The 23,626-nt window shown below is 41.5% G+C and overlaps 2 protein-coding genes across 2 annotated transcripts in view; both read right to left on the reverse strand.

The window, feature by feature from the left end:
- thbs3a (thrombospondin 3a) overlaps window positions 1–6,244 on the reverse strand; it is a 21,660-nt gene extending 15,416 nt beyond the window's left edge. The window contains exons 1-2 of the mRNA XM_047599468.1: window positions 5,842–6,244; window positions 3,653–3,859 (exon numbers count right to left, since the gene is read on the reverse strand). Coding sequence (XP_047455424.1) covers window positions 3,653–3,859; window positions 5,842–5,932 — 298 coding nt within the window. The 5' untranslated portion in view covers window positions 5,933–6,244. The remainder of the gene's footprint in view (window positions 1–3,652; window positions 3,860–5,841) is intronic.
- A 1,429-nt stretch (window positions 6,245–7,673) lies between these two features.
- Window positions 7,674–22,836, reverse strand: LOC125015685 (metaxin-1-like). The gene is made up of 8 exons (XM_047597590.1): window positions 22,717–22,836; window positions 19,144–19,213; window positions 18,607–18,686; window positions 13,273–13,365; window positions 12,258–12,440; window positions 8,903–8,979; window positions 8,673–8,830; window positions 7,674–8,048 (listed from the first exon to the last, which is right to left on the reverse strand). The coding sequence occupies exons 1-8, from the start codon at window positions 22,795–22,797 to the stop codon at window positions 7,828–7,830; spliced, it is 963 nt and encodes a 320-aa protein (XP_047453546.1). The 5' UTR covers window positions 22,798–22,836; the 3' UTR covers window positions 7,674–7,827.
- Window positions 22,837–23,626: the final 790 nt, after the last annotated feature.

Genomic DNA, 23,626 nt, shown 5'->3' on the forward strand with positions numbered 1-23,626 from the left:
CCTCATCTGTTCATCTTCTCCCCGTCAGAGCAGAGACTTCAGGCCAGGCGACAGTTTCTGGGCGACTCAGGATGACAACATGGAAAAAACTGAGTGGAACCGAGGCTCAGCTACACTTCCTGTAAAAACTGGCTGCTTCTAATAAACCCTCCACTCCACCCGCAGTCCTGTTGGTAATGATGGGCTGTTTGTGTCTTGTTTTCCACGGTTTTATTTCCTCAGGCTGCAGCTGAAACTGGCAACGTAAAAAAACCACTGAGTTATGTCGGGATATAACAGAAAAAATATGAACTTTACTTCAAAAGTTCTTTACGTTGTTAGAAAAAGTCGAAACAAACACTCAGAGTTACTGAAGATTTTCAGAGCCACAGCGAGGGAGGAAATGAGAGGAGCAGATTTTTATTTCATCATTCACTTTCAGAAAAAAATACAGTGTTCAGGAAAAAAAGCCGAAATACGATTAGTCAAAATATAATATTGAGAAAAAAGTTAAAATATTGAGAAAGACTAACAGGCTGTTAGAGGAAGGGGTGAAACTAGACTTGGGCCACCACTGTTTATTTATTTGTTTATTTGTTTGTTTGTTTGTTTGTTGTGTGGTTTCTCCTCGGGAACAGTCTCAGTTTTGGGTTCAGTCCTGATACTGAGAACTACTCTGTGTCTGAATCTTTCTGAACGCTGTGTTATCTGTAACAGTGGGCGGAGCCTTTACTCCGCTTACTCCAGAACACCGGCCATGACCGGACCCGGCCCGACTTAGTCTGTGTACATACAGACATTCATACAGTAGAGCAGCACTTCCAGCTCAGAGCATTAAACTCTAAACAATCCTGGAAACAAATGGAAACACGTAAACACCAGGAACCACAGCCTCGTGCAACATTCCTGCTTGTCTTTACTTTAGGATTAACATGTTTTTACTTTTTATTTTCTCACAGTTTCTACTGTTTTAGGATTTTACTTGCTGAAACATGCTGCAACTACTACTAATAATAAACTTTATTTTAGAATATAATAATATCATATAATAATAAACACTGCAGCCTCAAAGTGCTTCACAATAAAAACAACAATAAACGGAACATAAGAGCATTTTAAAACATGACCATGAAGGAAAGAGAATAAAAACTGTTGCTGTCGTATCAGAGCAGAGCAAACGGTAATAAAAGAATAAATAAATACAAGTTCATTAAAACATATAATGCAACAGCGCGGAATCAGTAGCGCAGGAGGAGCCAGGTGGAGTTTAAAGATAATTAAAAGTTAATTAAAGCTAATTAAACGCTAGTGTGAACACATGTTTTAGATTGTTTTTAGAAATATCTGTTTAGTTGTTTGCTTTTTCTCCGTAGATGTTGTGAAGTTTACATCGATAATAATGTTTTTCTGCTTTTAGATTCTCATTGTTAAGTGACTGTAGTTGTCATGTGGATTTCATGTGTTGGTCACAGCTGGTGGATCCTTTAGATCAATTAAACATCTTTTCAGTTGTAAACAACGTTACATTAGCAGAAAGAAACAGGAACGATCAAACATCCTGACGACGCGACTGCAGAGACTAAACCTGCCAGTAGCAGAACGTCAGCGCGGATCCATCCGCTGCTGAAACTAGTCCCATCTCACATGTAACGAAGGAGGAGAGACTAATGTTGAACTCTTCTCCTCCGTCCAGAGGTCAGAGATCGCACCGAAACCAAAACACAGACACTTTATTAAAAGCTGGGTCTGATCATAGTGACGATGTCGTCAGAGCAGCTGCAGCCTGAACTCAGTCTGTAATTATCCAGATGAAGAATGTTATAAAACGAGCAGCGAAGCCAGAACCAGATTCCTGTTGAGAGCCTGAAACACGAAGCTTCATTCATCACGTTTTTAAAGTTCCTCGTCTCAGAGTTTCCCTCTCGGATGTGTCGCGATGACGCAGCGGACGCGTTGAACAGTTCCAGATCAGACCTGGAGGTTTGTGGTTTGGATGTTTCCCTCGGTGGAAACATCACATCACCACAAGAATCTGTTCTTCAGTGACCCACACGACCCCGAAGCCCCGGCCTCAAAGCGGGAAAGGTTCAGGTTCATTTACAGAAAGGAGTCCGTGGATGATGGATGACGATGCTCCCTGTTCCTGTCCAACAGGACTCCAGAGACAGTCCTGTGTGGTTGGTGGAAACTGAAAACCTGATCCGAGTCAGGACCGGTTCAACTTAAATACGTTGGTTTGCGTCTGATACATCAACGTGTCCCAGTGTTTCCCGAAAAAGCCCAAAACTAAACGACTCAAATGATGAAATTCATTAAACAGAGACTCTGAGAGAAGTCTGACATTAGTCAGAGGGCAGCAGCCACAGAAAAACCACAGAAGAAGGAGAAAGAGAATAAAGTTGTAGATCAGGAGAAAAAAAACTAAGAGGCTCCAGAGTAGATGCTAATGGTGATGCTAACGACTAGCATGTCAGCACAGTGTGTTTCTGCTCATATGGACCTTTAAAATGAAACCAGGTAGATTTAGCGACATTTAGCAGCGGTTAGCATCACAGCATGAAGGTGGTGAGTTCTAAGCAAAGACTGTATATAAATATGGACTAAACACGTCTCCTCCATAGACCGTATATAAATATGGACTAAACACGTCTCCTCCATAGACCGTATATAAATATGGACTAAACACGTCTCCTCCATAGACTGTATATAAATATGGACTAAACACGTCTCCTCCATAGACCGTATATAAATATGGACTAAACACGTCTCTACATAGACCGTATATAAATATGGACTAAACACGTCTCCTCCATAGACCGTATATAAATATGGACGCCACGTCGCCACTTCCTCTCATTGACCAAACTGATACTATTTTCCCGGGCATACTGGCGGCGCCGTCTTGACAACATTGAGATCGAACATCAAACCACGATATCGATGCCCCCCCCACACTACGCTCTGCTCCATCTCCACCAGCTACAAGGAAATGATGGATTATACACTGAATTCATGTCATCTCATTTTCTACTATCTTTTATCCTCACTAGGGTCGTGGGGTTGCTAGAGCCCATCCCAGCAGTCATCGGGCGAGGGGCGGGGTCCACCCTGGACAGGTGCACTCACACTAACACTCTACTTATTTACGCTGTACACTGAACTTATTTTTAAAAATAGTTTTTACAACTCTCACGGTCCCACGGGATCTCTTTATGGAGTGGTTGCCATGGCAACTGGTGGTCACCATTATGTCACGTCCTGTTTCTATAGCGTCAAATAACAAACTAAAACAACACATGAACATTCATCAACGTTATATTAACGACCCGAAATGACAGAAACCATCCTTGAAATAATATGTGATATGTGCATTTTAGTGTTTTAGTTTCGGCTCAAGTCCCGCCCACTAACATGGAGGGGGTGGAGCTTATGACCTATACTGCAGTCAGCCACCAGGGGGAGCTCTACTTGGCTGCAGCCTTTAGATTCTGTTCAGTAGTGTTGTTGTTGGTGGGACTGAATGAAGATCCGCTACATGAACCCAGAGGAATCGATGCATAAACACACAGAGGAAACTACTGAGGGAGGAGCTAATAAACTCCAAAACCAGGAAGTAGACATGATAAGACTTGTGGGAGGAGCCACACAACCGGAAAAAAAGACGTTCACCAACCTTTGTTGATCTTCCCCATGATGGCGACCTCCACGTACTTCCTGTTGTCCTGTTTGCTGTAGAGGCCGAGCAGGACGCCGCCGAGCTTCGCCGGCAGCCGGAACGTCGACACCACGTAGACGTCACTGAGCGCGCTCAGACCGGCCGACAGCTTCTCCACGGCTGCGACCGTCTGCTTCGGGTCCTGGAGGCCCAACACGTCAATCACTGAGGGGACAATAGAGATTAACATTAATGAGTTTTATATATTTATATCATCCGTAATGTTTAGATTTCTATAAACTCGTCTTTCCTCAGAGCTCAGACTCGTCTCCGTCCCCCAGAGGAAGATAGTTCCTCTAAACCAGGAGTTTGATCTAAACCAGACAAATACCGTAACATATCAGCCTAATAACAACCTACAAGTAATGACAACTCCAGCCTTCTTCCAGATGTTTCAGAGCAAAGAATACAAGTAAATCAGGAGAATGTTTACATTTTATAAAAAAATAATAAAAGAAATGTCAGCGCTTTAGTTCTGGGTCTCAGTGTCGGGTTCTGTTCACTTCTCTGAGTAAAATAGTGGATAAATTAGGAATAAAGTTATTTTCTGTGAATTTGTTTACTCTCCTCTGTAGCTTTTGTCCTTGTGGGTCGTGTGTTTGACACCTGTGCTCTAAATATTCAGATTCAACGTCTAATTGGATGAATTTCACAGAACTCAATGATGCGTCAATGTTTCCTCATAAGTTCCTAAACCAGGAGCCTAGTTAGCTTAGCGTTAGCACTGTTCCTGAACTGAAAGTTCAACCTCTCCTTCGTCTCTCTTCAGTTTCTCAAGGATTTATTTAAGTGTGAGCTTAAAGCTCAGAAACAACTGTTTTTTTGAACCTTTTTGAACCGAATCTTTGCCTGTAAATATTTCTGGAAAACTAACGTCACTAGTTCCACATATGTTCAGTTAAATCTGCACATCAGAGCTTTAAAAACTGTCATGAAACTGAAATTACTGTGTGATGCATCTGGACACAAACACCACCAAAGAAGAAGAACAACAGCTGATCAATCCGTCACTTCCTGTTCAGCCACAACATTATGACCACCCTTCAGAGTTTCTCCTGTCAGTGGATTTTGGAGCAGAAACTAGAACAGGTTCTGATAAATAATATTTTCTTTCTTATCTGATATTTCTGTTGTTAATGTCTTTGTGTGGTTTCAAGATTTGTGTGAAAATGCGTTGACGTTTTGGATAATTTTTATGAATAAATACAACGACAACCGCCAGGTTAGATCCATCAGAACCAGAACCTCCGTCCTCCAGGTCTCCCTGGTCCAGTTCTGAGCTTCCATCAGGGGTCAGAGGTCAGCATGGACCCTGACTGCTCTGAGACTCCAGACGGGTCAGAACCAATGACCCTTGGTCCAGAACCCTGACTCTGGATCCGTTCTGATCCACTACAGACCAGAACCATGGGAACGGATGTTCTGGTCTAACATCACCTCTGACAATAAAACATTCAACTTCACAGTGGTCATAATGTTTTGGCTGATTGCTGCGTGTAATAACCCCACTGGTCGCCAGGGGGCGCTGCAGGAAGCAGCTCCTGGGCTTTAAAATCTATGAAGACGTTGATGAAAACCTTCATCGACTTTATTCTAAAACGATTCTTTTCAACTTCTGGAAAAAAATAAAAAAAGCTGCAGTGAAAACATTTTCCAGAACGTTTCCTTCGACCTTCACGTTTACAACCTGTCAGACCTGGACCTGCTCCAGGATCAGGTCTAAAAATAATTAGAATAATAATGCAGAACCACAGCAGACTGTACATGTGGTTTCATTTGGGACCATTTGGTTTTGGAAAAAAAAAAATATATAAAATAAAGATTTAGTAGAACTTTCCTCTCTGCAGATGTGAACAGTTTTTTAAAGGATTTAATTATAATTAATCACAGAATTACAGCTGTAAATAATCTGTAATATAATTAACTACAATATATTGTTTTATTCTGTAAATCCTATTATAGAACTTATTCTATAACTTATAATTAGTTTTATTCACTTAAAAAGATGAAAAGACAAAACCCAAGTTATCATTATTATAGTTTTCTTTAATTATTGATGATTCTTATTAACTAATTGATTCATTAATTAATTACCACTGTAGTAAAAAGTCAGATTAGTCATTTAAACTGTGGCTCGGTCCCGTTACCTTGGACGTCCGGTCCGTCCGGGACTCCCGCGGTGAGCTGAGCGCAGATGAGTGAAAGAAGAACCGGGACCGAGACCAGACTCCAAGACATCCTGGACCGGAGGAAGCACCAGAACCGGGTCAAGAAAAATACTCCAGGGAGGCGGAGAGGAGCAGGAGGAACCAGAGGAGCAGGAGGAACCGGAGGAGCAGGAGGAGCAGGAGGAACCGAAGCGCCTCAAGTTAAACCGGGACAAGAACCGGGAGAAGAGTCCGGATCCACACCGACAAACAGCCGCGGTGAGCGGGGGAGAGAGGGAGGGAGAGAGAGAGAGGACCGGAGGACGGAACTCACGAGGCCGCGCTCAGCTCGCCTCCGAGATGCTCGTGCATGTGATAGACTAAAGCGCGCGACCCAGGGAGAGAGAGGTTCACAAAGAAAGAAAGAAAGAAAGAAAGAAAGAAAGAAAGAAAGAAAGAAAGAAAGAAGTTGACGATGTTGAGATGATTTAAAAAACAGAAAATCTTTTCATTTATTTTTTAATAATTAGGAAAGAAGATTGTCCAGGATTTATTCTTGTTTCTTTTATTAAACATCCATTCACTCTAAGTGTGTAAATACGTTTATAAATTTATATAAACTTTATTTAAAAGATCTCTTCTATAAACTCTCCCCCTCGTTTCTTTCTCTCTTTTTTTTGCTTTACATCTTTAATTACCTTCATGCCCATAAAAGCGACCGAGCAACTTTCATTTCACTTCTGATTAAACATCAGTGTCAGTTAATTATTTTCTGATCTTATAACAATTCCTCCAACTCTCCTCAATCAGAAAAGATTTTTTAAACGATGAAGAGAAAAGCTTCCAGGAAGTTAGAGGAAGAAGTTGAAGAAGGTGAAGCTAAAGCAAGTAGAGCTCCCCCTGGTGGCTGGAGGCTGCAGTACAGGTCATAAGCTCCGCCTCCTTCATGTTAGTGGGCGGGACTTGGGCCAAACTGAAACACTAAGAAACTCTTCACATAATGTTTGGGATGGTTTCTGTCATTAATACGATGCTGATGAAGTGTCAGTTTTTTTTACATTAGTTTCATTTGTAGTTCGTTATTTGACACTGTAGGAGAAAGTGTGGGCGGGGCATCGATAATTGTGGCTCCGCCCTCCGACCGTACTGACCAGGGCGTCCATGTTTATATGCGGTCTATGCTGGAGCTCGTCCACCACAACTGATCTGATGTTTAACTTCTGACTCCTCCAACACTTTGGTTTGTTTTCTGATTTGCTGGAGCGTTGCCATGGAAACCTGCATTTTAACAGCACCTCCACCTCCTTCCACCTCCTTCCTCCTCCTCCTCCTCCTTCTCCTCCTCAGCTCTGTGGTCTGAAACTGCTTCCAGATCAGCTCATTAACAGTGGAGGGGGGAGAGAAGAGGAGGAGACGTAAGAAGAATAAGAAGGGGAGGAGGAGGTAGAAGGAGAGAAGGAGGGGGAGTTAGGAGGTAGTAGGAGGAGGGTGTGTGTGTGTGTGTGTGTGTGTGTGTGTGTGTGTGTGTGTGTGTGTGTGTGTCGGGGGGGTCAGGGATTCCTGTGCGGTGGCGTCAGTGCAGCTGTTGGTCTCTGGGGTCCAGACCCGGTCAGAACGGGAGGAGACTGAGATTCAATAAAAACCAAAAACATTCAAGTCTGAAGAAAAAACTTGATTCACAACTGGTTTTAAATGAAACCTAATGAATGAATGAATCAGCTGATCCACTAATTAACAGAGAAGAGGAGGAGGAGGAGGAGAAAGACAAAGAAGTAGAGAAGGGGGGATAAAGGAGGAGGAGTCATTAAAAGAATAACGTAGAGAAGCAGCAGGTCTTTCCAGCGTTTTATTCTCATCTCTCATCGTCTACATCCTCCTCTGGTTAAATACTCATTCTGCTCGTCTCCGTCTTCATTTTCAAACACCTCTACGTCCGTCCACAAAGAGTCCATCCATCCATCCGTCCGTCCGTCCGTCCGTCCGTCCTCAGCCGTCTCCCTCCTCCTCATGGTCGTGGATGTCCTGGAGGTCCGGCGGCTCCTCCAGCGCCTCCTGCTGGACGTGGTGGATGGACACCATCCCGGTGACCAGGGCGTAGCTCAGCATGGCTCCCAGAGCCACCAGCGCCGACAGGAACTGCTTCCGACGCTTGTTGGGGACGTGGTCGAAGTCCTCGGGCTGGGGCGACGTCTTCTGACTGGTGCTCTCTGAGGAGATGAACATAAATAAGTAGAAATGGAAATAAATACAGAAATATAGTAAATAAATAGAAATAAAATGTGAAGAAGTGAAGTTTGTTGACGGCATCTTCAATAGAAAAAGAACTAGCTCCGCCCACATGCTAATAATATCTGTATGAGGGGAAGAAGAAGAAGAAGAAGAAGGAGGAGGAGAAAGAAGAACAGAACAAAGAAAAGGAGGAAAAGGATGAAGATAGAAAAAGAGCAGAAGGAGAAGAAGAAGAAGAATAGGATGAAGAGCAAGAAGAAGAAGAAGAGAACTAAGTATAAGAGGAAGAAGAAGTAAATGGATCCAGATTTTAAATGATCCACTGACGTAACGACACCAGAATCTAACGAGCTGCGTTAAAAATGATAACGTGTAAATATAAATATGAGCTCTGGTCTCATCCTCCTCCTTCTTCTTCTGTCTAAAAGACATAAAACATGTCCGTCTCCTCTCTTTCAGTTCATCGTCGTCCTAAAACTAAAAACAAACGAGACGACCTGTCGACGCTCAGTTTGGCTCCAAATAATCTCAGAGGTAAAAAATGTTGTTTGAAGACAAATGTTTGGCTTTGAAACAAATGAGGGGGGGTGGTTGTGACTCACCTCGGCCGTCCCGGGGAAAGTAGAGAAGCAGGATGTTGGTGCAGAAGTTTGTCAGGTTGTCGAGGGATTTCAGATGCTGCTGCAGTTTCCCGTTGGGCAGTTTGGACTTGAGGACGGGCGCCAAGTGGCCGAAGACGTAGGCGTCCAGGGATGACGGCCTGCGGGGGGACAAGGTTTCAGGTTCAAGGGCCACAGAGTCCGGCTTCAGTTAACAATGAGGAGGAACTCACGAGTCTCCGAAGAAGAACTTGTGCGTCCCGAGTCGCTGGGAGAGCAGGTTCATGCACTCTGCAGCATCACGGTACAACTGGAAAACGACAACAAGACAACAACACAAACACGACACGCTCAGTTCAGACGTTCAAATTTATTTAAAAACCATCAACAACAACTCAGAACCAGGTCTGAAAGGTCCCAGAGCAGCATGAAGACAACGGGACCAAAAAACTCTGAGTACAAGTCTAATTTATTATTTGTGTATTTATTTAAAAGAACATTAAACATTATTAACATCATTTCTGTGTTTTTTTACATTAATGTGTGTATTTTTACAGATCAAGACAAGTCAACTTTATTTTCAGTTCTAACACATGCAGCACAAACACAGGATAGAAACCTAATCCCCTAACACCCTAACCTCCTAACACCTAACCTCCTAACACCCTAACCTCTAACCCACTAACCCACTAACCTTCCTCAAAGACTACGATGCAGCAACTAAACAAAAAACTGTGCAAACGTTGGATCTGTGCGCAAATGACTCAATACGTTAATTTTGTCAGTTTTGTTAGATTTTTTTCTGTTTTAAGTGTGATGATTGTATCTTATTGTACAATATTCACGTTGGAGCCCAGTAAGATTAACCTCCACCACAGTGATGTCTAGAGATGGGCTCCAACTAGTTCAGTTCATTGATATCATCGGCCTTTGTGTTATCGATATTTTTCATGCAGAATCTTTACGTCCAGTCGGTGGCGGTAACGCATCTAAAAAGGCCAACCGCCATAAAACGGAAGAAGAAGAATCTTTACGCGAAGCACATCGTTCACATCAGGTGACGACAAGGAAGACGTGAAGGAGGAAAGACTTCACTTCACGGGAAGAAACTGGAACAGCTCAACTTATGTAGCATCGTAATTTAACCAACACGACGCACGGCGTTAAATACTGAGACAGAAATGAGTTCAGCAACGTCCGGTCAATGACTGCAGCTATCGCTAAGTCTTTTCCTAGGTGTTATCTTCCATTAGCTCTTAGCTCTTGTTTAGAAAGCTGTTGTTTACATGAAACCATGAGTAAGATCACCAACTTCTGTCTGACATTTAAAACAAAATGTATTTGGAGTTTGTGCTGCTACTAATACTCCTGATAAACCAAATGTAGATATGTCTTAAGGCCTTGTTGGTGAGTTTGTTGCCTTGTTGCCTTCATCGAGAGTTGCACCAGAGCAGGTTCTTCCAACATTCTTTCAAGTTACTAGAGCTCATTGCTCGTCTTCTCAGCGTGTACACAGCTGTGCCGAGTTTAGCGCCTTCGTTTTACTACTGTGGATGATGTATGACAGATCTGAGGGCGACCCTTAAATTACACCGTGGACGGTAAAGCAGAGAACTAACATGGATAAGGTCAAAGGTCCATGACCAGCGGGGAAGCCTGTGCTAAACTTTACATGATGGTGGTACTGAAAGGTCAAGAATGACAAACGTGTTCATCGTCTTTTTAAGCTGAGACCAGAAACTTTCTTTAACCAAGTCCTTTAACTGAAAGTTTCCACTTTCTCTTTTTCTGTGATAAGTTTTATGACCTTTGAACCGTGCATACCTCCTCCACCAAGCTGCTAAAGCTAATGAGCCAACAGATCATACAAATTCCTCTCTGCATCCCTTAGAAACAGAGGCCAGGCCGAGGTCACTATCCTGAGTCTGGAGACTCTGGGAAATTAATGGTGAAGTAATGAAAAACAAGACGCCACAGGAACCATCTGGATTATTCTGAGCATTTAAAGTTTTGATACATTAATTACTGAAGTTCATCACCGAGACCTTGTGGTTGAAAGCTCCAAAAAACACTATAAAGGAAACTCTAGAGCTACGATTCATTTTTAGCAAATTAAAGGTTAATTTCCCACCAGCTGTGAATTGAATTGAACATGTTCTCCTGCAGGAGTGTCCACAATCGCACCGGTGAGGAGATTTTAGGTATTTCCTGAATCGATTCAATTCCGACTCACAGGTTCCAGACTAAGTACAACAGCGATTCATTTCTGTTGTCATATCTCTTTGTTTTAGTCCAGTGAATCCAACCCCAACCGTAAACCTAACCCTAGTCCAGGCAGCTTCCAGTTCTGATAAGGGGAAAAAGTATCGATATGGCAATTATTAATTATTTATTATTTATACCGATTTTGACGTCTTAATATCTGTTTTCAAAGAAAAAGTTTTGGGCTGATTGTGTCACCACTACTTTGCTGGACAAGTGCATATTTTTTTTTTTTTGGATGGAAATGGATAATTTGGATTAATATTGTTTTTGACTCAGTCTGTCCAATGAATTATCACTGATACCATCTGATGTACATATAAAAAACTTGTATTTTAAGCTGAATTTAAAAGTTACCGCTCATTCACATAACACCGTACAATGGAAACACGTACAAACAGAAACTGGACTTTCAGAACTCGGAATTGTTTTTATTTTGCAAAAACTGAAATGGAAATGCAGCTAATGTTGGATCTTTTCTAATGTTCACATTCAGGGATTTTGCTGTTGGAGTCATCTGATCCAAACACCAGAGGACGGGGCAAAGGTTTGGAAACTTTTACTGTTTTAGAAAAGTACTTTTTTTAACTACTACTTTCACTCATTTGCTCCTGACGAGTCGACCGTCTGAAGGTTTTCATGAACGAGACGTCTGTCGCCTGAACGCAGTGTGACCTCCAACCTTTGTGTAAACCGGACCGACTGTTCCACCAGAGCAGTTTTTCCACAGGAGAAAGTTTTCCTTCCTCTCTACATTTTGCTCCGACCGCTCCAGCAGCCTGAACACATGGAAACTAAATCCACACGCCGACTGGAAAACTCCCGTCGCTCATGTTCACCAGTTCCTCCGAGGGGGAACCCGGAGGGAACCTGAACTTCTGTGGTTTGGTTGAACATCTGATGCTCTCGGGTTTGACTCTACTTCACTTTATTCACGTTTCTAAGAACAAGAACAAGTGGTTCAATGTTCAGCAGGAAATGAAGAAAGTAAGAAGAAAGAGGAGATGGACAGAGCTGAAGAAGCAAAAGAAGAAGCAAAGACAAGAGAAAGAATAAAGGGAAAAAGGGAGAAATAGCCACAGACTGGACTGGTCCCTTCTTCTTCTCTTTGTTGAGGAACTTCTACCAGAACGTTCTATAATTTAAATTTTGAGAAGATGAAGAGGGGGAGCACGAAAGGACAGGGCTGAAGTAAAGAGATGAAAGATGAAATAACTAAAGCAAATAAAGGGAAGATGGAGAACGGCAGCGAATAAAGGTAGAATCACGATAGAACCATGTGACCAGTCATGTGACCTGGACGCAGGAAGTAGGTCGAGTCCTCACCTCCTTCTCCAGCTCCTCTCCGGCCTCCAGACTCTCGTCTCCTCGCAGCAGTCGCAGCTTTTCCAGCTGGCGTCCTTGCATCCGTCCGGGCATGAAGAAGTTCAGAGGGAACGGCATGTGCTCGGCGTACCAGCGCCGGGTCACGTCCACATAGTTCTTAGGCTCGATCCAGAACGTGTAGATCTGCAGGGGTCAGAGGTCAGGACAGGGATTCAGAGACAGATTCAGGAACAGGTTTGGTAAAAGAAACAGAAACTGATATTGATTCAGGAACAGAATCGAATTCAGATTTAGATTTAGGAACAGAAACACAAACAGATTCAGAAGCAGGACAAGAAGAGATTCAAGAACAGATTTAAGAACCGATTCAGGGAAAGATACAGGAACAGATTTAGATTCAGATTAAGAAACAGAACCAGATTCAGATTTAGATTCAGGAACAAAAACTAACTCAGGAACAGGTTCTGGAACAGAATCAGAAACAGGAGCAGAAATTAATTCTGATTCCGATTTAGATTCTGGAACAGAAACACAAACAGGTACAGAAGCAGAAACAAATTCGAGAAACAAATTCAGATGTTGATTCAGATTTAGATTTTTAAACAGAATCAGAATCAAAAACAGATTCGGATGTTGATTTTTCAGATTTAGATTTTGAAACAGAAACAGAATAAGAATCAGAAACAGATTCGGGAAGAAAAACTGATTCAGGAACAGATTCAGGAAATGAAGCAGGAACAGATTAAGATTCAGTTTCAGATTCAGATTTAGATTCACGAACAGAAACAGATTCAGAAGCAGAGACAGATACGGGGACAGATTTAGATTGAGATTCAGATGTAAATTTAGAAACAGAATCAGAAACAGATTAAGGAACAAAAACTGATTAAGAAACAAATTCAGGAACAGATTCAGGAAAAGAAACGGGAACAGATTTAGATTCATGAACAGAAACGGATCAAAGAACAGATCCAGGAACATTTCTAGAGAAAGTGGAGTCAGAATAAAGTCTCACCAGAGCCGGCATGAGTTTCTCCTCCATCAGAGAGATGAAGGCCAGACTGTCGGCTCCTTCCTTAGCAGAGAGGTCGTAGTCTGCATTGAATTTCTGGAAAAGTAAGACAATAAGATAAGTCTTGTTGAGACGTGATCGACTTCAGTGAAGACCTGCTGTAGTTTTTGTTGTATAAGTCCTTCTGCTGCCGTTTCTAAATGTTTCATGTCGTACGGAAACAAAGTGAAGCTGGAGGTGTGTGTTTGTGTGTTGGTGTGTGTTGAGGGTTTATGGCCTGTTTACATGTTCCTGACAGCAGCTGTACAGAGAACTGAGGAACCTACTGAAGGAACACGGCGTGGAAGGAAAATATAAGAGGCCTCTGGCTCAGAATGAACAGAGCAGAGAGAAAATTACATCAATGAGGAAAAAGGCGTCAAGAAAGACACTCAGAATGTCTGGAAATAAGCCTAAAATATTTAGAAAAATACTGAAAATGTCCACAAGAAGACTAATACAGACCACAAAGGGACGTAAAAGACACTTAAGTGTCCACAAAAAAACAATAATCTCCACTAAGAGACTCACAATGTCTATAAAGACACCAATAATGTCCACAAAGAGACTCAAAATGCCCACAAATAGACCAATAATGTCCACAAAGAGACATAACCGACCACAAATGTCCAGAAATAGACATAATAAACTCAAAATGTCCACAAGACTCAAGTGATGCAACAACAACAACAGAGGCTTTTAAACCAAGGATGAAAAAGAGGAAGTGAAATTTTCAAAGAGACACAAAACAACCACAAATAAACAACGAGGAGACAAATTACAGAACAAAACTCACAGTGGACATGAAATGGATGCAGGACAGTTGTGAGTCAAAGAGACAAAGAGACTCACAATGACTGTGGAGGAGACAGGAAGTGATTATACAACATGAAGACGACGTTGGCGGGAGTTTGACTGAAGGAGCTGAATGTGAATGAAGGTGAAGCGTGAAGCAGTTTCTCTTCAGAGCTTCTTCAGCAGCTCTCCTGTCCAACCTACCGCAGAGACTAATGTCTTCCAGCTGCTCAGTGACGTCACTGGAGAAGAAGAATATGGGTCAGGAGAGACTAAACCATCTAGTGTCCACACACTGAGTCCTACCAACCAAAACGGGACAGAAAGACTCGAAATGACTTCACACAGAGGTTCACAAGACCTGCACAGAGACACAAAATGTCCACAAATAGATCAAAGCAAACAATAAGAAACTTAAGACTCAACATGTCCTGAAAGACTTGAAATGAGCAGAAACTCAAAATAAATCTCAGAGGATCCCAATGCCTGCAAAACAAACTCAAAATGTCCAGAAAGGGACTCAAAAAGAACAATAAGGAACCTGGAGACCGAGGGACTGAGGGAAACTCAAAATGTCCACAAATGAACAAATGAGACACTAAATGTCAAAAAAGAGACTCAAAATGTCCACAAATGGACATAAAAGAGACTGAACATGTCCACACAGACTCAAAATGAGCTCAGAGACTCACAATAACTGCAAAGAGACTCAAAGTGAACAACAAGGGACTGACAGACCGAGAGATGTCCCGCGGGAACCTTGAAATGTCCAAAAATCGACATAAAAGAGACTCAAAATGTCCAGCTACAGCATAGGTACAGATGTAGTAAGATGGACAGTTTCTACGAACAGAAACAATCACATTTTAGCCTGAAAACCGTTTTAAATCTTTATTTAATATTTTCTTCTTCTTCTTTCAGAGTCAGAAACATTTGTAAAAACTCTGGACGATGTTCAGTATATATTCAGTATATTTGTTTTCTGGAGTCTGACTGAACAGATTAGAGGTTTCTAGTCTTGAGTCTAGAAGCTTCACATTTAAATTCTTCCTCAGATGGTCTGAAGAAAAAGCCGGATCCTGGATCCAGATCCTGAGATCGGTATCAGACAATAGAGCTTCCTGCAAAAATACTGATGGAAGCACATGTGTTCTTTACATTCGTGTGATTGCTCCTTTTGTTTGTAGATTATCATCAAGAAACTATTTTTGTATTAAAGTGTTGAGTTTGTTTACATCGTCTACAGGAACATGTGGATTTGTGTTGAATAGAATGACGTGTCACTGCGTTTCCTGAAAAGCTAAATAGTTTCATCCTGCAGGGAGATGAAACTGCTCGTATAGACCAATAAAACTAAACCAGGGAGGTTACCATGAACGTTCTGCTCCAACTGGCTGTTAGCAACCTTTAGCAACCTTTAGCAGAGGTTAGCATCACAGCATAAAGGTTCAATGGACTCAAAATGTCCACAAAGGGACTGGAACCAAGACACTCATAATAAAACTCACCAAATCCCAAAAAAAGAAGACACAGTAGTTGGATTTGGCCACGATGCTAATGGAGATGCTAACACCTATGCTAATGACTAGAAATAAGGACAGAGACTCAAAATAGGGACCAGAAACGACAGCAGAGACTAAATCTGACAAAAATAAAACAAAGTAGTTTGATGCTACAATCTGGCCATGATGCTAATGGAGATGCTAACACCTATGCTAATGACTAGAAATAACCACAAAGACACAAAAAATGTCCCAAAAGGGACATAAAGAAGACTCAATGACCACAATGACACGCATGGTGGTAAATAAAGTTGAATTGGACAAAGAGACTGAGAATAAAAACTGACTAAATCCCAAAAGAAGACAACAAAGTAGTGGGATGCTTCCTACAACGCGCAGTGCTAATGGGTATTGCCAGGTAGACTTCCAAGTGGGTGTTAGCAACCTTTAGCAGGGGTTAGCATCACAGCATGAAGGTTCAAAGAGACTCAAAATGTCCATAAAGGGACTAGAAAAGACAGCAAAGAGGCTCATTATAAAAACTGATTAAATCTAAAAAGAAGAACAATAAGAAGTTGGACACTTCCTAAAATTTGCCCACAATGCTAATGGTAATGCTAATGGTAATGCTAATGGTAGTGCCATGGTTGTTGGTTCTAAACTGCTGGGTTCTTTCTACGTTGAGTTTCCTGCTGTGTTTCCTCTCACACAGACACAACTGTTAGCTTTGTGTTAGCATAACTCTAGACTCTCTACAGGACGACACACACGACTTTACCATCACAATTAAATCAGACTCCTGATGCTAATTAAAATAGAAACATCTTTACTTCACACACTGAGTAAATCTGAACTCATGTCACCTTCAGATACGAGAGACACTTATTTATTTATCCCTCGTATGGTAAATGTCCTTAGCGCTGCATGAGACAATAATATGTACAAAAAAAACGCAAATAACAAATGTGAAAGAACTAACAAAATTATACAGAGGAAAATAGAAATACAAAGACATTCTGTATATGCATTGTGGAGTGGAAGCTAAAACTGCTAAAAATGGCAAATATAATATAACTGCTAAGATTATAAAATCTAGACAGTGAGTTAGTAGTTTGTGCAGGATAAGGCAAAAAAAAACAAATCAAAACAAATACTGTAAAAAACAAAACAAAGCCAAGTTATCATTGACTCGGGCTGATTTCAGTCCATTTGTCCAGAGGCTCTAAATCAGCAGTTATTTGTGAAGATGTAAATCCGGTCTCTCTGTCTCTCACCCAGTTTTCTTTCTGCTGCTGGGTTTTATGAGAATTATCAGCTCCGGTGGAATGTGTCTGCAGCTTCCTGTTGTTTAATGAGTTTTTCCAGTCGGCTGGAGCCTTGAACACAGGTCCAGTACCACGCTGTTCTGACACACGGCTCAGAGAAACTCTTTTCCTCCAGGCTCGGTCGGATCAGAGTCCAACGCTACTACTGAACGTTTGAGTTCATTTACTCTGCACAGTGTTTTTGGTGCATGGACAGAAAACGGGAAGTTCGCACCGGCTTCCAGACTAATCTACTTATTCCACTTTGATTTTTATTCACCAGGTGACAGGATGTGACTTCTTCCACGAAGCGAACATGTTTAGTCACGTGATTTCACTTCTTGGATCTTCAGCAGCTTTTAAACCAACCGCCATTAAAATAGAAGGAGGTGACGTTCTGATGCTACAGGGACGTGGTTTTGTTTTTTAGCAGACTTACAACACGTGAATAATAGGTCTTTATGTGTTTGTTTTTATTTAAATCAATCTTGATTTGAAGGATCGTCTGCAAAGTCCTGCATCCTATCAACAGAAATCTCAGGAGACTGCGCAACGACAGAAGTTAAAGAGCTAACGCTAGTGATTAATGTTAGCTTAGCTTAACTTCTTTTAAAAACTATGACGACAGACAAGAGCTGGACTAAAGACTAAAGATGGAGGAAATCTCTGAAAACAAAGTCTCTTTCAAAACCAAGAAAAACTAATTCAAAACCTGAATGAATTAGTATTGAATCGAATCAGGAAATATAAATATGGACTAAACACGTCTCCTCCATAGACCGTATATAAATATGGACTAAACACGTCTCCATAGACTGTATATAAATATGGACTAAACACGTCTCCTCCATAGACTGTATATAAATATGGACTAAACACGTCTCCTCCATAGACTGTATATAAATATGGACTAAACACGTCTCCATAGACTGTATATAAATATGGACTAAACACGTTCCTCAATAGACCGTATATAAATATGGACTAAACACGTCTCCTCCATAGACCGTATATAAATATGGACTAAACACGTCTCCTCCATAGACTGTATATAAATATGGACTAAACACGTCTCCTCCATAGACTGTATATAAATATGGACTAAACACGTCTCCTCCATAGACTGTATATAAATATGGACTAAACACGTCTCCTCCATAGACTGTATATAAATATGGACGCCACGTCTCCACATAAATCATATATAGAATCGTAAATATGGACGTCTGATCAGTACAACGTCACGTCTCCCTTCCTCTCATTGACCAAACTGACGCTATTTACGCAGCAATACGGTCGGCACCATCTCTTGGAGCGAAATTGGAGTTTGATCAATACATCCGAGGGCGGAGCAGCGATATCGATGCCCCGCCCACACCTCCTCCAGACTCACTGACGTTTTTGTTTAATAACGAATTTTTTTCACAACTATGTATTTAAGTGTTTTTGTTTGACCCAAGTCCCGCCCACTTACATGGAGAGGGTGGAGCTTGTGACTTATACTGCACCCGGCCACCAGGGGGAGCTCTACTAACGTCGCCTTCACTTTAGTTGAGCTGTGCCTTCGTGTTTACACCATTTACGGTCTGAACCAAACGTGAGTTTCATCCTTGAAACCAAAAACTGGTTTTTAATCATTTCTTTGTCATTTGTAGCTCAGTCGCCCAGAACCTGCTGTGGAAGGGGGCGGAGCTTACCTGTTTTCTTAGGTGGATGATGATGTCAGAGGGCCGGGACAGAGTCTCCTTCTGATTGGTCTTCAGAGAGGGAAGAGAACCTATGAAGGGAGAAGATATTAGATTAGATTACATTCAACTTTATTGTCATTGCAAATGTGCAGGTACAGAGCAACTACAGGGAGTTTAGCATCTAACCAGAAGTGATGTGGTATAAATAGTGTGGGATGTAAGAGGTACGGGACAGGCTGGTTTTAGAGCATACGGACAATATTAACAGATGGAAACCCATGTACAGGTGAGACCATATATACAGGTGAGTGACATATACACAGTGAATGACTGAGCTACTAGGAACATATTATACAGATGGATTTAGACTATAAACAGGAACTATATCATCGTTTATACTAGAGGAAACAGGCAGATGATAACGTGAGCATTAAACGGAGCTAAGCTACTGTCACTAAGCTAGAGCAATATTTGGTTCATACAGATTATTTAAAGTGTGAAGAACAGTCGAGTTGTGCGGCGGTGATGGTGTCTGAGGTGTCTCACCGCTGGGACTCCTCCAGGGGTTTGAGATCTTCCTGAGTTTGAGAGGAGCTCCCGCGAACTGAGCGTAGGCCTGAAGAGTGAAACAAAACAGGTTATAGATGAATAGATGAAACACAGACGGACTCTTTAAAAGACGTCACGTTAACGGCAGATAAGACGTCTCAGGTTATGAAACACGGAATCAGTGTTTCAGGCTGGACGCTCTTACAGTAAAAGTTGGAGATGACTCAGTTCTTCTGGAAATAATAAAAAAAATAAAAATAAAAGCAGAGGGCCTCGTTCAACTTTTACAACCAGAAAAAATGAGGAGGAATTTCCTCATAAATGTGCAGCCGTGAAGTCAGAGTTTAAAGAAACGTGAAGACGTTTGTTCCACTCGGAGAAAACCGACTCACAGCTGGATCAGTTTGACCAGAGTCTGACGACCTCATCGCAGTTTAGCTGCTAAACCGCTAACGTCCAGATAGAGGGTGAACACAAACAAAATAAAATGACAACGCGTAAACCAAGTGGGACCAAGTGTTAGTGAAAAACAGCTGAAAAAGTCAGAGGTTAGCTGGGAGGCTAAGAAGAGCTACTATTAGCTGGGAGGCTAGGAAGAGTTATTATTAGCTAGGAGGCTAGGAGGAGCTACTATTAGCTGGGAGGCTAAGAAGAGCTACTATTAGCTGGGAGGCTAGGAAGAGCTACTATTAGCTGAGAGGCTAGGAAAAGCTACTATTAGCTGGGAGGCTAGGAAGAGCTACTATTAGCTGGGAGGCTAGGAAGAGTTGATATTAGCTGAGAGGCTAGGAAAAGCTACTATTAGCTGGGAGGCTAGGAAGAGCTACTATTAGCTGAGAGGCTAGGAAAAGCTACTATTAGCTGGGAGGCTAGGAAAAGCTACTATTAGCTGGGAGGCTAGGAAAACTTATTATTAGCTAGGAGGCTAGGAAGAGCTACTATTAGCTGGGAGGCTAAGAAGAGCTACTATTAGCTGGGAGGCTAGGAGGAGCTACTATTAGCTGGGAGGCTAGGAAGAGCTACTATTAGCTTTGAGGCTATGAATGCTACTATTAGCTGGGAGGCTAGGAAGTCCTATAAAATTTAATAATACTACTACTTCTGCTACTTCAATGAAAGTTTGACCCTCAGGAACTCTGGGTCAGCAGTGGCACCACATCTTCTCCGTGACAACAGCAGCCAGGACTCATGGGTATTGTAGTATTCACACCCGTCTGCCAAACGCCAAAAACATGATCTCTCAGAAACAAGGAAACTGAGCTCTAAAGATTCCTGAGGCCCAAGAAAAACACGAAACGGATTCATAATCACAGAACTGATCATGAATAAACACTGACGCCGTCCTTTAAGAATTAATCTGGCTCTTTGGGGAAAAATGGTTCACGGTCCGCAGACACAAACCTGCTGTAAAACGCTTCTTTAAAACAGAAAGCTGCTGTTACGTAACGTTTACAGGCGGTCGGTCATTACAGCGTCCGTCCAGCTGTGAGCTCCTCAGTAAAAACCTCCTATAATGACCGAGAGACACGTCCCCATTAAAAGAGAAGCACCAGTTATAACAAGGTCACTTTCACTTCACCTGTCTGCACACCTGAAGCCCCGCCCCCTGTTCTGTCCCCTATAATCTCACCTCTACAGCTGATATTTATATTTCGGTTTAACTCGTGTTCCTTCAGAGGCTTTTGGAAAACCAGCAGCAGCAGCAGCGACACGTTTCTTGTTTTTCCAACCACTGCTCTGCTGTCTGATCTCAGTCCAACACAAACACGTTTAAGTCAGGTTTAATCGCTCAGAGGTCTCAGAGGCAGGATCCACGGCGTCACCAGACACTCCAGGAGTCATGGAAACCGGTCTGTGTGCAGCCACAAAGCATTCTGGGTGGTCCCCTGGTTTAAAAATCACTGCGTGTCCATTGGATAAAGAAGCGCCTCCTCAAACATCAGACATTTACACCATCAATTAACCTGTTCATTTATTGCTACTGTTAGCGGTAAGGCTAGGAGGAGCTGCTAATATCTGAGAAGAGCTACTATTAGCTGGAAGGCTAAGTAAACTACTATCAGATGAGAGGCTAGGAGGAACTACTGTTATCTGAGAAGACCTACTATTAGCGAAGACACTAGGATGAGCTACTATTAGCTGAGAAGCTAGGAGGAGCTACAGTTAGCCAAGATGAGCTGGTATTAGCTGGGAGGCTACATCATACATTAACCTGTTTATTTGTTTCCCAATTAGTTTTTCATTTTCTTTTGTTGAATAATCTTCTAATCACAGCTCAGAGGAGTTTAAAGCGACTCTGCTTCCATCTGGTGGTGGGATGAAGAATTACTCACCATTCATTAATTTAACCAGAAAAATACTCAACTATTATTTTTTCTCTTGTTTTCTGCTTCACTAATAAATAAAAGCAGAACATAAAACAATAGTGGCGAAAGAAAATGTTTTAATTTACTTCAACTGCCAAAACATTAGGTCCATACTGAATGTATTCTCATCTAAATCCTCCTGTGACTATTCTTATGTTGAGTTTATGTAGAAACATCATCAGAAATGTTTTAATTTAACTTGTTGATCATTGAGGAGGACGTAGTTTGAGTTAAAATGTTAAACTAGATTGAGTTTTCAGGAGATGAAACATGTTTTGGAACAAGTGTCTCTCACTGAACACGCAAGTGTTTAATTAATTAATTCAGTTCACAGTTAATTATTTTCATTAACATGTGCCTGGTTTATAACCTGGCCCACAGACTGTGAGTTAAATAGGACTAATAACGAATACACGTACACATACATGCTTAATGAACAGCTCTCTCAGAAAAACTCCTTAGAAACTAACACAGCAGTGTTCCTAATGAAGTGGCCAGCATGAATTAATGTAATGCACAGGAAGCTGTTCAACAGATGTTTGTGGTGAAGTGAGAACAGGTCAGAAACAGTGATTTCATTTCAAATCACAACTCAAACCACATCTGTTTACTTCTATTGTTCATTATTTGATCATTTATTTCTAATTTGTTTAAATGTTTAATGATTCTTTATACTGTGTCCTTCAGTTCCGAGAAAAGTGAACATTCGTAAAATATATTTATGGGGCAAGAAACCATATGGTCACTTTGGCACTATTAAAAAATAAATAAATAAATAAATCACAAAAGTAAAACATATTTCTAGTACTCCTACGAAATTTTAAATTTCCAAGTATTTTAATGAGTGCCCATGGGTTAAAATAATTAATTCAGAATTAATGTAAATACAACTTAAATTCAAGCAGCAATTAATCGACTAAATAATTACTGAAGGTTGTTTATTTACTCCTGTTTTTCTGTGAAGTTACAATGACATGTTCAGTGATTATTACTTTAAATACACATATATATAATCTTTATTTGTAATTTATTTAATAGTTTCTCTGTCTTCAGTCCAACTGTCAAACCGTCGTCCATTGAGCTGTTAGCATGCTAATGCTAAGAGCAGCTCCCCTCGGACCCTTTTACCCGCATCTCCGCGTCTGAGAGGCCGCCTGAGGGCAGCCGGTGGGCCGGTCCGGTATCGGCGTGAACGGACACTCACCAGAACCACCAGACTGTCGGTGTCGATGGACGGTAAGCCCCAGTCTCCTTCCCAGCAAAACAACTCGTTGGGCGCCGCCATCTTTAGCCAGGAACGGTGACCTCTGACACAGGAAGTGGAAACCCCATTGTTCCGGAAATACTGGCGCCGCCATTTTGTGAGTTTACAACCGAGATATCGATAAACCGTAACTCCAGACTCGCGTTTTCGTTTAATTGATACTACGCCCAGTACTTTACCTCCAGTAGCTACAAAGAAATGTTGCATTATATATTGAATTTATTTATAAAAAATAGTTTTTATAACTCTCAAGGTCCCACGAGACCGCTTTATGAAGCGGTTGGCATGGCAACTGGTGGTTGCCGTTACGTCACATCGTGTTTGCACATGGTGTTTACATAGCACCAAATAACGAACTAAAACGAAACTTATCCATAAAACTGACACTTGAATATTCAGCAACATTATATTAACAACTCAAAGTGACAGAAACCATCCTTGAAAGCACACATGTACACACGTTATTATTCATTATGTGCAACAAATCCTTCGTGGATCCTTAAAGTCTGTCTAGAATTAGACACTAAAGTGCTTCTGTTATTGAGGCCACTGACCAAGATGTCATAATAACAATCTACAGCTGTTAATTAATAATGATGTTGAAAACCAGAACCATCATAAGGACAAGATGTACTGCAGAGATATTAGAATGATTTCACCACAACTGTACCTAATAAAGTGGCCAGTGAATGTACGCTTCACTGCTTCCAAGTCTCAAACAGACACATGTTAAAATAAGCTCCTACTTCCCTCTTTTCGACCTCAACTCATTTCAAGTCACTTCTACAGTCTGAGCTCACTTCCTCAAACTCCTTCTATACATATGACTTTTAAATAAACTATTAAAATT

Source organism: Mugil cephalus, chromosome 11, assembly GCF_022458985.1.
Source record: "Mugil cephalus isolate CIBA_MC_2020 chromosome 11, CIBA_Mcephalus_1.1, whole genome shotgun sequence".
NCBI classification, from domain to species: domain Eukaryota; kingdom Metazoa; phylum Chordata; class Actinopteri; order Mugiliformes; family Mugilidae; genus Mugil; species Mugil cephalus.